Source organism: Trachemys scripta, chromosome 11 (genome assembly GCF_013100865.1).
Source record: "Trachemys scripta elegans isolate TJP31775 chromosome 11, CAS_Tse_1.0, whole genome shotgun sequence".
NCBI lineage: Eukaryota > Metazoa > Chordata > Testudines > Emydidae > Trachemys > Trachemys scripta.
Genome location: NC_048308.1, coordinates 57,781,941 through 57,800,391, shown reverse-complemented (window position 1 = coordinate 57,800,391; position 18,451 = coordinate 57,781,941). Strand labels below are relative to the sequence as shown.

Genomic DNA, 18,451 nt, shown 5'->3' with positions numbered 1-18,451 from the left:
TGCACCACCACCACCAGTTTAGGATCACACTAAATTCGGTTTCTGCCTTGCACCTTTCCTCTGCTCACAACCTACCTTTTTAGAAATGAATTAAAAAAAAAAACAAAAAAAACCCACAGAAAATGTTCTCTTAAAATAACTGAGTAAAATTCTGAAAGTAACCTCTGTTCATGACCTTTGGAACATCGTTTGAGAGAAGTTGGTCATTAAAACAGTTCCGTATTTCCTTTCTGTAGAAAATACATGACATTTGACAATCATAGAACATAGAACAGTTTAAAAATTACTGATAATACAGTAATGTGGAGTACAAACAGCAGGTCAGGTTCATCAGAGATTCACATTATTAGCAGGAGTCATAATTTAAAATTAACATAATGTCATATACCCCTACTATAAGCACTGCAGCTCCCCACGTCATTACCAACAGGTAAAATGGCCTCCTGTTTTTAAGAACACTAACCTTTTTGCAGATGGCCACTCTAACATTTATATCTGCTCTATGAGACAGGTGCACCACAGCTATGAGGTCTCTGTAATTCACAACAGGATCTGCAGGGTGGGAATACAAACAAACAGACATCATACAAGCAGGGGAAAAAATGATAAAAAAAACCTTGCGGCCATCTTTATACATCAAGGATTAGTAAATGGGACAAATGTAAGTTTGTTTTGCAGCTCACCTTTAAGAAATTATGTTTAAACACTAAGTAAATTGAAACCATCAGCATAAATGTGTTAACCTGGAGCACATTTAGAATAGAATAACTTTACTAAGTAGATTGGTTTTCATCACCACTATACAGACTAGGGGGTAGAGGCTTAAAATAAATAAGGGAATAATTCATAATCAAACATTTTTGTCTTTAAAAAAATCCAGCAGGGATTTAATACTAGTAGGCAATCTGTCAATGTGTCTTGGATTACCTGCATACAGAATTTGGTTAAGAAGATTTTTAATAAGAGAAATGGTAACTGGGGATTCATTCAGAAGGAGCCCTAGCCCAGAGTATCCCATGTCTCTGAGTCTCATACGTTGTTTACTCCGTTCATAGACTTTAGTACATTTCAGCATCTGCTCTACAATCTGCGAAGAAAGATCACATAAATCACATATGTACAGAAAATTACACATGCCTTCTATATACAAATACCAAGCCATCTTATTAATAGAGTCTGAGTCTGTGCATAATTTTTAAAAGAAAAATGCCCCCAAAACATAAATACTAATACAAACATAAATGCAGGTGCTCTCTGATCTTTAAAGATACCAAATCTTCAAATATTCTACTTCACTGGAAGACAACAGTTTCCATTATGAAAAGTACAGTAAGTAGCAACTGTGAAGAATTTATAATTTCTAGTCAGCGTACTACTACTACTAAAGAATAACTATAAGCAGGTTCGCTAAATTAATATATTCTACATAAATTTGTATCCATTTTAAAACAGGGTTTAACTGCCAAAGATATTTCAGATGAAAGAGAGCATACATTTGCAAAAGTTACCATTAAAGAACTTATACTAAATGTATTACCTTGAATACAAGTTCCCTTAGCCTGTCAGAATATCTCTGATTCAGTAACAGAGCATAGAGAATATCAGCATTTCCTGGTTCAAAAAGCAACAAGAAAAGCTGGTCCCGGGTTGGGCTTGTATGAAGTAGGCTGAAGAGTATATCAAGAATCCCACAGAGCTACGAAATAAAAACACACACCTAAATAAAACCCATAATCCATGTAACCATGACTATAATGCCCAACTCAAGGGGAAACATCCTATTTTCCCTCTAAATACAGCATCTTACATCACATTTTCAGAATAGTCTCAATGCCCCTTTCAACCATATTATTTTTACAATCAGCTTTAGTGTCTGTAAAGCTGTTCCTAAATATATACACACACATGCACAGAGGGCACTTGCATAAAACTGTAAATAAAAGAGGCTTAAACTGAGCATTTGTCATTACTTGTATTACCGTAGAGCCGAGGACCCAATTGTACTAGGTGCTGTACAAACAAACACAGAAGAGAAGAACTCCAAACAGTGATTATAAACAATGTGCTCAATGAGCTTCGAGATGAAAGCGAGAAAGGAGATAGGGCTTTGGAGAGGCAAGTGAAGGTGAAGGGTAGATATTTTTACAATGGGAACGACTAAAGCGTGTTTGTATTGTGAGACGAAAGAGCCAAAGAAGAGTGAGAGATTAAGGAGAAGAGTAAAATAGGGAATGAGAGTGGGCACAAGGGAGATCAGGAGATGGGACGGATCACTGGGACAAGTGGAGGCATTAGACAAGGAGAGCAGATGAGAAACTTCTGCATCAGTGATCAGCCAAGGGGAGGGTGAAGGTCACATCACCTTGTCAACTTTCTCTTGAAAGAATCCTGTGCAGAAAGAGAAATGGTGGCAAGAAGAGGGGAAGGGAGGGTTTGAGGAGAGAGTCAAAAGGTGGCTAAAAAGTCAGTTGGGATTGTGGGTATGAGATTCAATTGAGTTGGTGAAGAAGACTTTAGCTAGGAAGATGGCAGAACTGGAAGAAAAGAAAACAGATTTGTAATGGAGGAAGTCAGCCTGGTCACAGGACTTTTGCCAGCAATGCTACACAGCACAAGAGCAGAAATGTAGGAAGCTATGGTCAAAACTCCTAAACACTAAAAAGTAGGAAGCAACTGCAGATGTTCACTATTGCCATATTAAATACCTGTTCCTCTTCACTGGTCGCAGCTATATATCCCATGATGCTCTGTATTTCTTCATGTGTCCCACCTTTGCTTAGGAAATATTTGATCAGTCCATATAGGAATGTTTGTATTGTTCTGAGGTCATCTGGAGCTAAGTCCCTGTCTTTACAGCCACTACTAACACAGACAAGGAAAAAAGGTCAGTTAAAAAAAAACAAACCATTTCTTGCATTACACAATTTATGATTTATAAATATCACTCTGCTAATACTTCCACTACTTGTTTTAGTAACCCTGCTACCTTATCCTTGGGCTGATATTCAAGATGACAAAGTGGGAGTAGCCAAAAACAGAACTGGGTTTTGGAGCCTGATAAACCCCCAGATGTGGACCTAAACCTGATTTGGGGACTTACTATTTTTACTAAGCATTTTTATTATGGTAGTGCCTAATGGGCAACCAAGAATAGGGCCCCGTTATGCTAGGGAGTAGATGGCCCTTGTCTCAAAGAGCTTACCATCTAAATAGAAATGTAAAAGCATTTCAATTTTCATTTTTATAAATAAATCTCTAGCCATTTTCCTTGAAGACACCATTGAAAATTATAAGCAGATATAAATTGATGTAAGCCTATCACACTAAGGGTGAAAGCTTGTCCTGAAGATCCCAAAGAAGTGGATATTCATCCACGAAAGCTCATGCTCCTATACATCTGTTAGTCTATAAAGGTGCCACAGGACTCTTTGCTGCTTTTTAAAAAAAAAGGTGTCCGGAATTCCGCCTCTGAAATTCTGCATGTGCTTGGTTTGCTGGTGCCTAGAGCTGGCCCCGGCTTGTTACAGTCTAGTTCTAACACAGGGGTCAAGGGAAAGTAGTAATTTAGGTAAAGGAGAATTAAACTCAAAAACCTGATGAGCTCTCACTTTTAATTCATGTTTTCTGCCTGGTCTTTTGTGAAAAAGGTAACAATTGCATACAACAAATTAAGGAGCATAAACCTCATACCCATAATAAATCCTGAGTGTGTCTAGCAGAAACTGCACTCCATACTTCTTTCTGAAGAGCCTCCTGCTGTCTTTGATGATTGTGGAAAGGTACTGTATATGTCCTAAAATACAAAGCTTTCCATTAGAACCTAGACAGGGATTTATGAAGAGCAAAGGTACTGTGTTTTAGCTAACTATCTCAAGTTGTATGATCTCACCAATCCGGAAAGGGAAGTCTCCACGGTTCCAGATACTAAAGTCAAAAAGTAAATGTTGATACATCTGTTGCAAAAGTTGCACATTTTTTTCCACAGAGACCTGTTCTATCAATAACTGCAGAGCCATCAGTACATTCACATCCATCAAGCTGCCTGGCACCTAAAATTCAAACAGATGGGTACAGGGGATATAATAGTAAGTTATTTAATGCGCAGCATATGCATTTTCTATTAAACTGATATTTAAAATCAGATCAACTCCCTAGTCTTGCACAACAATACAGTATTTGCTTTCCTTACAACAACTCTGTTAAACCAAACAGCTGTTTGAAATAATTCAATAATTCGACATCTGAATTAAAGATTTTTGACAGAAATTTTTATCTGATTTTTGTTCTAGTTTAAATAGTTGAACTGGGAAATCTGTAACAAACACAGCAAAACATAAGAATGGCCATACTGCGTCAGACTAAATGTCCAAATGGCCTAGTATCCTGTCTTCAAACAGTGTCCAGTGCCAGATGATTCAGAGGGAGGGAACAGAACACTATGACTAGGAGTCATCAATGTGATCATAACATCTTGTTTTCAGAAATCTACAAGAATGTATAAATATTATACTAGTCTATGTATTGTATCTGTACATATGCAAGACAGAAGGGAAGTACAAAGTTAGTTATGCTAACTCTATGTTCCTATGCACCAGCAAGCACAGATACTCGCTTGACAATAGTCTGAACCTCAAAAAACCTTTGACATTTAGAATGAAACCATGGCCTAATGGATTTCAGTGGAATCAGGATTTCACCCATAACATTGATTACATGAGAAATAACTTCTCACCTTCTGTAACAAGGCTCCTAGGGTAGCAACTCCATGGGAGTGAATGAGATTATCTTGGTTAATAGGGTGTCTTTGAATAAAATGCTTTATCATCAAGATGAAAGTTGCAACAATATTCTTCTCTAGACGAGCCTCTGCAAAACAGATTGTTCAGTTAAAACCCTTTTTTATCATTTCATTATTGTGTCAAATTAGGAGGAATAAGAAGTGAAATCAAGTGTTTTTATTCTCCACTATTTTTCTGAGCTTCCTCTCTCCACTGATATTTGCTACCTTGCTGTAGATGGTGTTTAGATCCTGTGATGCTGAGGCAAAGTCATTATATGCTTCCCCAGAACAAAGCAAATGCCAGTCGTGACTTCAGCTGCTTTGTCCATTCACCTGTGGCACTGGGCAAGATACTCTTCTCTAAGCCATAACCTGGATTGTCTTTCGCATGATCTGCACTTGCTCTACACATACATTTCTTCCTCTTTCCCCACATCCGGATATGCCTATTATACCTAGAACTACTTTAAATTAGGAGGGAGAAATAATGAAGCAAAATCAAAAGTTGTATCATATTCCTTCACAAGTCTTAATTTCTAAGAGGCTTCTGCTAAGATTACAAGAATTCTCTTCAAGCTGTTAATTCAGCACAGCTGAAGAGCTACTTAAAAATAGTTTTCTTAAAATTTAAAGAGGGAAATCTGTGGTTTCATATGGGTTTTTTTAAAAGCATATTCATAAATTACTAAGAACTTCAGTAATTTAACTAAAATTCTGCAGGCTACTGGTTCGTAACATGAAATACTACACGATTCAGGGCCCACTGAAACAATGGGAAAATGTGCCATTGACTTCAGTGGGCTTTGGATCAGGCCCTTTTTTATTTTTCTAGATATGCAAAAGAACCACTTGATTTAGAAATAAATGTACACATTTTGACTCAGTACATAAAGTTAATACAGCAAAATACTGCTATTAAATTCATTCTATGAATGTGTCCTGTGTGTTCTTGAAGTTAATTTTAAACAGTGCTGAAATCCTATCTTATTTGATGTCCAACTCAGAGTAAAAATAGTTTATTAAAACTGCATGGCTACTATAATAGAGTTAATATGTAATCATATAAACCAATTCGTTCCACTGTTGTAGTCCTCTGTTTTTATTAAACCTTTAACTTTAATATGGTCTCAAATCTATAGTACTTTCCTACCTGAAGCCTTTGTGGATGATAACACCACCCAGTCTCCCTCTATTGGAGTCACCAGTTCCTGAGGTATAGTTTCCCCTTCAGGCCTCTCAGGCACCTGTCCACTGAGAAAACTGATCTGCTCCAGTAGTGGAAACAGCACATTCAATCCACCAATACAATTTATCATATCCTATAGGGAGGAGGAGAGAGAAAGCATGCACAAATTTGTAGGGTTTTTGTTGTTGTTGTTTTAATGTAAAAGAAATACCTATTTAATATTTAATGTAAAAGAAATAAGAAGGGCACTTATGTACTTATGAGTTAATCAGAATTCCATGTCACTTGGAAACTAGTTAAAAAGAACAGTAATAACTTCACAACAGTTTTAAAAGTAGGTTTAAAGGTGTTTCAGACAACAATTGTTTGCAAGTCTTTCAGCTAACTTCTGTGATTTTACAACAATTTGTTTTTTCTCTCCTCTGTTGCTGCATGAAACACCTGACAAATAACATGGGAAACTCACTCTAAGTGAAATAGACAACATGACAGAAAATACTGTCAAATACATATACTGGAGAACAGAAAGAAATGTACTCTCTCTTCTGATCTCTTTGAATTAACACTAAAAAGTATATTAAAAAGTTTAGATACACGTGAATTTTAGTTTAATAGTGTCCCTATAAAAAGTCTCTGCTTCAGAAAGTTTAAATACAAATAAAATGATAACGCAAATTATTTCATTTGCTAAGTAATGTTAATGAAACCTATATTCCTTTACTACTCCTTTACTATCTCCTAAAATTCATCATCCTTTGTACACTAATAGGGAATTTGACAAATTCAATAAGCGGTTAGCAAGCTAGCCAGGGATACCTGTTATGCTCTCGGTGCATTGAAAACTGAAGTGTATCAGAGTTCTTTAATAAATTACACGAATGGTCACAACTGAAAGACTGATTTTTGAAGAGATTTCACAGCACATACCATATCTACAGACTAAAAATAATTATTTTAAATTTATGTCATGATTATTTTGGGTCTATACTGTATTCTTAATTTTAAGCACTTGGACAAAGGGCCAACCTCCACATTCTCTCATACGCAGACATCTCAGGTGAACAAACAATAAAACAAAAACCACCAAAAACTATGTGGGTACTCCCCCACTTCTTCCTTTTGGGTACTGGGAAGGGGACACCACTCTCCTTCTCCAACGTTTACCTCCCCATCTCTCTCATTACTATCTCCTTCCACTGCTTCGCTCCACCCCATACCTCTTCACAACACCTCTCTCTTCAGCCTGCAGAATCCCTCTCCTGCAGGCCCTTGTCAAGTTTTTTCACACCTAATGTATCTCTCCAATAGGCCCTTGCTGTCTCTGTGAGAACAAAACAGGAAGCACCTCTCAGAGGCAGTGCAGAGATAAGCTACATAGGCACAAGCACAAGCCAACTAGTTAACATGCAGAACACTTGTCTGAAGTCTGAGACTGCTATTTCGTTTCTCTTTAACCCTACAGAATTCCTAGATAGTGCCCCCACCAGCACCTATGCAGTGTCTTCTAAAGACCACAATTGGAGGTGGGGGGCTGCTGGCTCCTGACAATCCCATAATGAGCTCTTCACACTTTCTGCTGAGCAGAACTATGCTCAACATAGCTCCACACGGAACCAGTGGTGTACAAGCAGCATTCTTACACCTCTGGGCAAGGATAACAAAATCATGGCATTTTTAAATTGTTCATATAAATTGGACCACCCAAAATTAACTAGTAAATGTTCCTACACTTTCTGGAAGCATATCAGTCAACTAACACAAAGCCTATTCTCCTACAACATTCACTTTGAGAGAGAAAGAGTGAGTATCAGTACAGAATAGCTGTCATTAAATGTACACTATTACTGACACAGGGAGTCTTTCACAAGAGTCTGAACTTCATGCTCACTGCAGACAGCTCCCATTTATTTGTGCATATATTAGTCCTCAACTATAGTCTTCTACTACAAATTCCCTACACTCACAACTCAGGTCAACCCCACTTCAAAAGACGGTTACCTTTTGTAACTGTTGTTCTTCAAGATGTGCTGCTTATGTCCATTCCATTGTAGGTGTGTGCGCTCGCCACATGCACCGGTGCCCAAAGTTTTTCCCTCAGTGGTATCCGTAGGGGACCGGCTATGGCACCCTCTGGAGTGGTGCGCGTATGCGCCAGTATAAGGGGCACCACTGGCTCCCCCCCGCCTCAGTTCCTTCTTGACAGAACTCCAACAGGGGGGAAAGAGGGTGGGTCATGGAACACTTCTCGAAGAACAACAGTTACGAAAGTTAACCGTCTTTTCTTCTTAGGGTGCTTGCTCATGTGCATTCCATTGTAGGTGACTCCCAAGCAGTACCACTGGAGGCAGGTAGGAGTTCACGGAGGCAGGTAGGAGTGCCGATTGCAACACAGCTCTGCCAAAACCAGTGTCATCTCTGGCTTACTGGGTGATGGCGTAAGCATTGTGAACGTATGAACTGAAGACCACATTGTGGCCCTGCAGATGTCATGGATAGGGACATGCACCAGGAAGACACCTGAAGACACCTGTGCCCTAGTTGAGTGAGCCTTCACTACTGGTGGAGGCACATTCTGTGCCAACTTGTAACAAGTGCGGATGCAGGTGATGATCCAATTCAAAATCCTCTGAGAGGACATTGGAAGTCCCTTCATCCTGTCAGTGATCGTGATAAAGAGCTGGGTTGATCTATAGAAGGGCTTGGTGTACTCCAGGTAGAAAGCCAGGGCACACCTGACATCTAGAATGTAGAGCTGCCTCTCCTTATTGGTTGTGTGAGGCTTTGGACAGAACACTGGGAGGAAGATATCCTGGTTGACATGGAAGTGCGACACCACCTTTCGCAGGAAGGCCGGATGGGGCCGCAACTGGACCTTGTCCCTGTAGAATACCCTGTATGGGGGCTCCAAAGTGAGGGCTTTAATCTTACATGTCTTGCTGAGGTAATAGCTACAAGGAATGTAACCTTCCATGACAAGTAGGAAAGGGAAGAAGCCATAGGCTCAAAGGGTGGATCCATGAGTCTGGAGAGGACCAGGTTGAGGTCCCATTGGGGAACTGGGTCCCAGATCAGTGGAAAGAGTCTTCCAAGGCTTTTCAGGAACCTGATCAACATCTTATGCGAGAACACCGATCTATCCTGGATGCGAAGATGGAAGGCCGATATGGCTGCCAGGTCAACTTTGATCAAGGAGAAGGCGAGACCCTGGTGCTTTTAGTGAAGCAGGTAATCCAGGATGGACTGCAGAGATGCCTGAGTCGGGGAGATATTCTGCTCTGATGCCCAGCAGGAGAAACAGTTCCATTTTGCCAGGTAAGTTCCTCTGGTGGAAGGCTTTCTGCTTTCCAAGACAACCTGCTGTACCTGACTAGAGAAGGCTTGTTCCTCTGGATTCAGCCACGCAGCATCCAAGCTGTGAGGTGGAAAGAGGTGAGGTTCGAGTGCAGGAGTCTACCGTGATCCTGCAAGAGTAGGTCCGGGCAGCTTGGAAGTGGCCACCAGGCTGCCCCGGTCTGGTCCACGAGCATGCCAAACCAATGTTGGTGAGGCCATGTTGGAGCAAATCATAATGACCCGTGCCTTGTCCCTCTTTATTATATGAGAGGACTTTGCTGATGAGCGGAATTGACGGAAAGGCGTACAGCAGGTCTCCTGACCAAGAGGGGAGAAAAGCATCAGATAGCGAGCCTCTGCCAAGGCCTTGGAGAGAAGAAAACCGATGACACTTTCTGTTCCGTCTGGTGGCTAATAGGTCCACTCAGGTAGCTCCCCACTTCTGGAAGAGCACTCTGACGACTTCTGAGTGAAGGGACCACTCATGGTGAGAAAAGAAGGACCTGCTAAGGAGATCAGCCAGTGTGTTCTGGACACCGGCGAGGCGAGAGGCTTCCACATGGATTGCATGCTGGATGCAGAAGTCCCACAGACGGAAGGCCTCCTGGCACAAAGCTGATGATCAAGCTCCCTCTTGCCTGTTGACATAGAACATGGAAGCCATATTGTCCGTCGACACCTGCACCACCCGGCCGGACAGTTGGGGAAGGAAGATATCACAAGCCAGGTGGATGGCTCTGAGTTCCCTGACATTTATATGCAACGCAAGCTCCTTTTGAGACCATAACCCTTGAGTCTGCAGTGTATCGAGATGCACTCCCCAACCGAGGTCAGACAGGGAGACAGTGGTTGCGGGCTCACAAACAGCACACCTTCCAACACCAGAATCAGGTCAGACCCTTTTGGGAAGGGATCCCAGTCTGTCCCCAGTACCATGGGGTACAGTAACTCCTCTACTACCCTAATCCGTTACCAGGCAAATCTGCCCCTTACTTCTAGGGGCACCTGGGCCATGGGGCAGGGCTTTCAATCCCCTTGGATGCATTCCAGCTTCATCCTTGCCCCGGGGATAAACCAATGTGGCTTCATCAGTCCCCTCTGAATGAGCGAGTGGGCCAAGACCGTGTCCCCTGAGCCCCTCTAGGTCTTCCTCCTCACCTGCATGGGGATGGTGGCCAGCCCTCGCTCCTTTTTCCACCCTCCAACTTCAGTCCAGCTGCAAAACTTGGCTAGGCAACATTCCATCTCCGGCAGTCCTTACATTTATGTCCTGGCCGTCCACATCGCCAGCATACAAGCTGCTCCGGGAGACTAGGGGCTCCCTTGGTGGTCTCCTTCTTCTCTGGGCTACTCCCAGGGGAGGGGAGTTCTCAAGGCTTCCTCCCCCACTCTAGGTCTCGGCATGTCCTACCCTCCTTTCGAGGAAAATTCACCTCCGCGTATTCTCAATTTAACAGCGGCCTCTACCATGTTTGGCTGGTGTCGCTGGACCCAGACTTGCATAGTCTCTTAGAGGCCCTGGAGAACTGCGTAAGGATCACCCTTTCCATGGTTTCCCCCACCATTTGGGTGTCCATCCAACACGTGGCCCAGTCCGTCAGCTTCCAGGCAAAGGTTTGGGACCTCAAACCCTCCATCCACCGGGCCAACCTTCACCATGTCATAATCCGTGGCCTGTTCATTGTTTAGCGCCATATAGGCAACCTGCACCTTGTCGGCCAGATAGGGGGCCAGTCATAGGGCCCAGGTTGCCCTATCCCATTCAGTGCCCATGGCCACCCGCTCAAACGTATAAAGGAAGGCATCGGGCTCATGGGTGGGGCCCATCTTACACAGGACTAGCCCTGGCGTGCGGGTGCCATCTCCTCCCGGGGGCCTCACCAGCTTTTGCAGCTTTTGCTGCTGCACATTGGCCTGCTCTCTGATAAAGTCCTGGAGAGTCTTCTGCTGTCCGGCCTGTCAGGCGAGTAAAGGCCTGCCTCTCCACCTGGTGGGATTGCTGGAAGGCCTGCAGTGCTTTCTGCATCTCCTCCTGCTGCTTGGCTAGCCACTGCAAGGTTCCCTCCATCTTCGGATTGCCACACCCTAGCGGTGGCTTGTAGTCCTGGACAAGCCCCCACGTGTAACGGGGTCCAGGTGCACCCCTTGGTATTTGGCCCCTTGGCCTCCCTCTTCAACGAGTCAGGGACACTTCAGTCTGGTGCAACACCCATGCTCTTTACTCTCAGTAGATTTCCCACCATGAGTTCCCAACTGTATACAGGCTTCACAGCTACTTTGCCTTCAACAGGCCTAGCCCGCAACAGACTAGGAGACTCCCACCTCCTTCTGTGCTTGACTTTTCTCTTTCCCTTCCCCCCCCCCATTCTCTGGCTTCCTCCCAGCCTTTATAGCTCTGGGCTAATAAGACTGGCTGGTGCGGCCAGTTACCAGGTAGGCACCGGGCTATTCACCCAGCTCCAATTTATTCCCCTTGGTCAGGATGGAGTGGCAGGAGCTGACTAAGGGCTTCTCAACCAAGCTGGTACCGGGCATGAGGATTGGCACCGGTTGGAGGTTGGTGCCGGCAGCGTGCTCTGGACCAAGCTGAAGTGCTTGGAGCAGAGTGCAATCTTGTTGGTTCTGAGGCCGGTGCAAGGGCCGACTCCATAAGGAGCACTCGGAGATGAATGTCCCGCTTCTTTTTAGTCCGTAGCCTGAAGCTCTTGCAAATGTGACACTTGTTTCCCCTAAACACTTCAGGCAGCTTCTACGGGGATCACTGACTACCATATGTTTTTTCAACAGTCACAAGGTTTGAAGCCCAGGGACCGAGGCATGCCCCCTACCTCGGCCAAGTCCCGTACAGGACTAACTAACTATTTCTAACTTAACACTAAGGGAACTATTAACTAAACTAGTTTATAAAACAAATTCACTACTAGACACAGTAGAGACAGAAAAGCTTGCTGAAACAAGGAGACGTTCCAGCACCATCACTGGCAGTAAGAAGAAACTGAGGGAGAGGGGAGCCGATGGCGACCCTTATACCGGCACATACGCGCCCCACTCCAGAGGGTGCCAGAGCTGATCCCCTATGGATACTACTCAGGGCAAAACTTCTGGCACTGCTGCATGTGGCGAGCACACACACTTACAATGGAATGGACATGAGCAAGCACTCAAAGAAGAAAAAAAATATTTTGTACCTGAGGATTCCAGCGTGGTAGTTCATTTCAATTTGTATACCAAGTAAGTGAGCCCTAGCCTAGATGATACTTTTGGGTCAAAGTCAGACCTGGAAATCAATGTTGCTCCTATATACACTAGGTGTGATTCTGATCTTTGAGATTAGTGTGTGCGAATGAGTTGGCAGATGGGTAAGTTAGTGAATAAACAGGTAAACAGTGACATAATAGACTAAGCTGGTGCACACTCAGTGAATCTCTTCCTCTCTCCATGAATCTGCAAGAACTAAATCGTTAGAGTATTTCTGGGGAAGTGGGAACATGAGAGAAACATTGGCCTAAATGGAGGACTAGGAAAATTAATTAACTGATGTTTGTTCAACACTTTGAAGATTTAGGGTGATAAAAGTAGAGGTCATAAAATGCTCTCAAAATATAAAACTTATTACTCGCAGTACCCCAAAACTTGTTAATATTTTAATTTTAAATGTGTTTTGAAACATTATCTATGACTGTGTTAGCCTGACTCCACTTTCCCAAAATTTACTTTGACACCACCACAACCCTAAAATTAGCTTAATTCACTTGAAAACACTGCTATGTGTGATGTTGCTCCTGCACAATGGGAACATCTAGCACTCCTTAAGCATCCAGTATACGATAACTACTTTGTATTTACATCAGATTGTGATGATTTAATATTAATTTACCTTGATGTCCCAGTTCACTACTTTGTTTCCAGTTAGTCTTCCATGTAAAAGATTTGTGGACAGGTCAAGGCAGATTGGGTTTCTGCAGGCCTAAAAAAAGGAAGAAAATATGAGCTTCAGCATTACTTCTGAAACAAATTCAGGGTCACCGAATTACCTGTATAAATTTACATAAGAGTGCATGGCATACTGAGGTAAGGCAGGAAACAGCATTGTGGTGATACTAATGGCAAGATTTCAACAATGTGGGATACCCAGAATACATTTCCTAGTATCTTGGATTCACTATTCACAATGTCACCACTTACAGCATTCTTGGCCTTTTGGTAGAATGAGAAATAAAATACACAAATCTATAGTTTAGTTATGGACAGTGCAAGGCCTAATCCAGGAACCCACACTACTCATGTCAATGGAAATTAGTTAGATTATCAACTTGTCCTTCAGGAGAGAGTGCTGACTCATACCCTTTATACTAAGTGAGGCATTAATACCGGTGCCGGGAGATAGTCTATTCAAACATTCTAACCAAAAAGTAAATGCACAGAAAAAGCTACCAACCCTAAAAGGGTGGGAAACAAAACACACCATTTTTCAGTAAAAGCAGGAGGGCGAGAATAACAGGCTCACAACACTCACACTCTGATACCACCCCAAAGGGCCATCCAGCTGTGGTTCTTTAAGTTTTATTCCACAATATCATGTAAAATGACCTCACCCCACATTAAGCAGTGGGGGCCATTGTCTGGCTTGTAGGAAAAGGTGTGTGATCCCTTTAAAGGCTAGACAGCCAGAGTGCTGCAGCTTCAGACCAGGTTAGTGTGGGGACGGTAACCCATCCCCCACCTCAGGTGACTGGAAGAAAGGGGGGACTATTTAGGTCCACCCCACTCTTTTAACTGGACCAGCTGTGCAGCAGGAACAGCTGCATAAACTTCACTCTAGTGGCTCCACATGGTAGCAGACTGGTGAGAACAGGGAGGTGGAGGGGGGAGGCATCCTCCCTCCAACCTGCAGCAGGAGAAGCAAGTGTTTTTGGGGCAAAAGGGGAAGAAGTTTCAAACTCCTTAGAGCAGGGCTCTAGCAGATTTGTGAGAACAGGAGGAGCAAAGGTGTCCCCCTTCCAGCCAGGGATGGAAGTTCCAAACCCAGTTCAGGGTGCACAGAGTGGGGCTTGGGAGACCATGGGAGACCGGGGATGTGGGATCTTCACTGCACGGGCAAGGACTGGGGTAGGTGGTTCCCAGTGTGGTCTGTCTACCAAATGGATTCCCCTCTGCTGGGAAGTAGCATGGATCCTGGGGAAGCAAACACTCCCCATGGTGAACTAGCTGCATTTGCGGGTGCGGTAGCCAACAGAGAATTGATTCAAGACATCTGGGTAGTTGCTTCCAAAATTGTTTCCATAGCACTACAAGGCTTACAAGGTGTAGTGGGTCACCCACAGCCAGGACATTTGAACAAACAGATTGCAGGACAGCAGAATGACCAGGCTGGTAGCACCAGAGTGTGACCAGCACCAGATGGAAGTTGCAGAGGCAGGGCATGAAAGGGAGTCCTTTCTGTCCAATACTGCAATGGGTATCCATTAGGGCTGTCAAACAATTAAAAATATTAATTGCAATTAATCAGGAGATTAAAAAAATAATCACGATTAATCACAGTTTTAATCATACTGTTAAACAATAACAGAATACCATTTATTTAAATATTTTGGATGTTTTCTACATTTTCAAATATTTTGATTTAAATTATTCCACAGAATACAAAGTGTACAGTGCTCACTTTATTTTTTAATTAAAATATTTGCATTGTAAAAAAGAAACTAAAGAAATAGTATTTTTCAATTCACCTCATATAAGTACTGTAGTGCAATCTCTTTATTGTGAAAGTGCACTACAGGATGGGGAATTACAGGTAGGACCCCATAAATGTAAACAAACTTGTTTGTCTTAGCAATCGGCTGAAAAAGAAATAGAACTGAGTGGACTTGTAGGCTCTAAAGTTTTACATTGTTTTATCTTTGAGTGCAGTTTTTGTAACAAAAACAAATCTACATTTGTAAGTTGCAGAGTCAGGGAGGCATTTCCGGTAGCGTTTTTTGGAGCTTTAGGGTCAGCAAACTAATACTTGAGTCCTGTAGGGATTCTTCGGGAAGAGCTTTAGAATTGAGAGATATATATTGGGAGGGGCAATCGGTGATATTAACTTTGAAGATGTCAAAGGCAGATCAAGGAGGCCAGGATGAATTCATTATGGTGAGCCTGGGATCTGCAGAGTGGAGGCTGTGAGGGCATACGTGGCAATAAGGCCAGGAAAGAATGGGTCCCTCTTGATTCATGACATTGGGAATCCCCTCACAACATACTAGTTTGTTACAGTTTTAAGACGGGGTCTGACAGGGTTGGGGCTTTAGCACATGAATTGGTTCCCACTCATTCAGGATTGGGGTGGTAACAGTAGTGGTCCAGCTAGGTCTGGGGGCTAGTGCAATTCAGGCAATTGGGTGTAGACATTCTGAAGCAAAAAGAACGTATGTGAGACCCCAGGTGGGGAATCAGTGTTAATTTTCCCTTATGTCTGTATTCCAGACACTGGCAGGCCAGGCAGACAGCGGTGTAGATCTGTGGGCACACTATTGTTTACTGGGCACACATGTAGGCTTCCAGGTTGTCTGGAGGTGTGCAGCTGGACATCAGTGGTGAGGCAATCCTGAGCTAGCAGGGGAGCGGGGGCATGTTATGGGACCAGCTGATGGCCCATCTGTACACTGTGATGGCCTCTGAGCAGGCAACAAATAAGAACAGAAGAATGGCCATTCTGGGTCAGACCAAAGGTCCATCTAGCCCAGTATCCTGTCTTCCGAGAGTGGCCAAATCCAGGTGCCCCAGAGGGAATGAACAGAACAGGTAATCATCAAGTGCTCACTCCCCTGTCATCCATTTCCAGGTTCTGGCAAACAGATATGATTGTGGTTCACCTCGGGGAAAATTATTAGGGAATGTGTAGAAGGGTGGACTTATTGATCAGAGCTAAAAGAGACTTGGGCAGATCCTGGAATTTTTACTCCAGGGAAAAGTTATCTGGTCTGACAAATTGCACCGCAGGGTGTGGCGGGGGAGCTGTGCAGCCCCCTCAGGTTGACAAGTGTATGAGGTATGTGAATAGGGAGGTGGCCAAATCCATAGGTGGCACTGGGGGATCAGTAATTTCTCATCCGGACTTAGCATAGGGGGCATCAGAATGATTCAGGGAGGATAGGGTCTACCCTATTAGATTTGGGAGCTGACAAGTTTTTGGCCAATATTAAAGAGGACATTAGTAGATGTCTGGGAGCCTGGCTAGGTATGCGGGGGGAAGCAGACAAGCTAATTGCTGGAGCCTCCTTGTGGCAGATATCCAGTGCAGGTTCTCCATGGAGAAAGGATATGGTGATCAGATACAATGGATTGGTAAAGGATTTAAAAGAGGTATTCTTTAAAGGAGCAGAAATAGGAGTTTCGGGGCTATGACTGGTTCATCAGCGAGCCAATCCTCTCTCCTTCATAGCCCCCACCCCCCAACCTCACTTGATGGGTGGGGCTGACAGCACTCCCCCTGTGTATATGTAAATTGTTATGGAATTACTTGCACTGTACACTTTTATCTGCTGGGTACTCACCGATATTTAGGAATAAAGTTGTGGCCTAATTAAACCACAGCCAGTGTCTCCTGTCCTTCCGGCATAGCCGGACAACATCACTTCAAGGAATAAAGAAAACTTTGTCCATAAAAGCAAACCTGTTCCATTCTAAAAGTTAATCTGTAGATATTGAAAGCTACTGTTCAGAATGTTTTAACCTTTAGAAAAAACAAACCACTGTAAAGTATGTAAGCGAATGGAAAACATGCTGATTACTACCTTGGGTGTATAGTGAAGAAGCACTTTACTGGGCAGATCGGCCACTTCAGACTCTTGGGATTTCCATGGAGTTAGACAGTTTGGGCCTGTAAAATATTTTTATGTACATGCTAGATTTAAAGTTTGTGTTAATAAATTTTACTACGCTACACTCTGCTAGAGATACAAATAGGACACTTGAACTACACATATCCTGACCAAATATTTGACATATCTCCTTAACCAAAAGATAATTTTAAAAAAATAACTCTGAGATTCCATGGGGTTTTACTCTTTACAAATAAACCTCTGGCTAAAAAACAAATTAAGTTATATGAAATGAGATTTGTATGTTCAAAAATTGTCAGTATTTTGTCTTTACAAATATTCCATTTCACACTCAACTGTCATCTCTCCCTAAAGACCATCAGCAGTTAGGAAGATCAGATCCTGAAGCCAGCTTTATATAGTAACAAAATGAGATTACATTTATTTTAAAATGCTGTGATTATTCACTTATCAAAGTGCATTCTTTTTACAATTTTTGGTAGTAATAATACATCATGTAACTCATACACCTAATCTTTTTAAAGATCATTTTGATGATGTGTATAAAATGTTCTGGAAAAGATCATCTTTCAATTGCTAATGTAAATCCTAAAGGATGAGCTCCCAAGGCTGAATGACTTCTAAGTGGCTTATCAACCACAGCAATACACTTGAATACTCTCACTTACATGCCCATATGTTAACAAATAACGTGAAAAGACACTCAAGGTTGCAGAGTTTATACAAGTGGTTCACACTTCAAAGAGCTCAGCCTTTCAAGCCCTTCAGACAAGTTTAGTTTTCTTTTCAAGATCACACAGAAGTATGATTTATTTTTAAGTTTTATTAATTGTTATATATAGGGTTACCATTCGTCCGGATTCCCCCGGACATGTCCGGCTTTTTTCAGTTAAAAATAGCGTCCGGGGGGAATTTGTCAATGTCCGGACTTCCCCCGTCCCCCATGCAGAGCGTGTGGGGCTTACAGGGCAGCCAGCCGGATCGAGCCACTCGCACGGGGCTCCGGCAGCCAGAGCCCTTCCTCCACTTCCCCCTCCTCTCCCCTGCAACTTGAGACCAGTCCCCTCCTCTCCCTCCCTCCCCCCGCCCTGCATTCACAGATCGCCGGCCGTCGCCTCTCGGCCTCCGGCAGTCTGGAGCTCCGACCCTGCTCCCCTCCCCTGCTGCCGAGCGCGCTGCTCTGCAGCACAGTAAGGGGGCCGGGGGTCAGAGAAGTGGCAGGGAGGTTCTGGGGAGGGGTAGTCAAGAGACAGGGAGCAGGGTTGGATGGGTCAGGAGTTCAGGGGGGGGGCTGTCTGGGGGTTGGGGGTGTAAGGTTTTGGGCAG

At 43.3% G+C, this 18,451-nt stretch overlaps 1 protein-coding gene across 1 annotated transcript in view; it reads right to left on the bottom strand.

Moving 5' to 3' along the window:
* The window catches only part of NBEAL1 (neurobeachin like 1), a 150,866-nt gene that overhangs the window by 51,804 nt on the left and 80,611 nt on the right, over positions 1-18,451 (bottom strand). Inside the window, 10 exon segments of the mRNA XM_034786588.1 lie at positions 464-552; positions 928-1,087; positions 1,538-1,696; positions 2,706-2,862; positions 3,691-3,793; positions 3,890-4,049; positions 4,733-4,866; positions 5,931-6,099; positions 13,177-13,266; positions 17,078-17,163. Of these exon segments, the coding sequence (XP_034642479.1) occupies positions 464-552; positions 928-1,087; positions 1,538-1,696; positions 2,706-2,862; positions 3,691-3,793; positions 3,890-4,049; positions 4,733-4,866; positions 5,931-6,099; positions 13,177-13,266; positions 17,078-17,163 (1,307 nt within the window).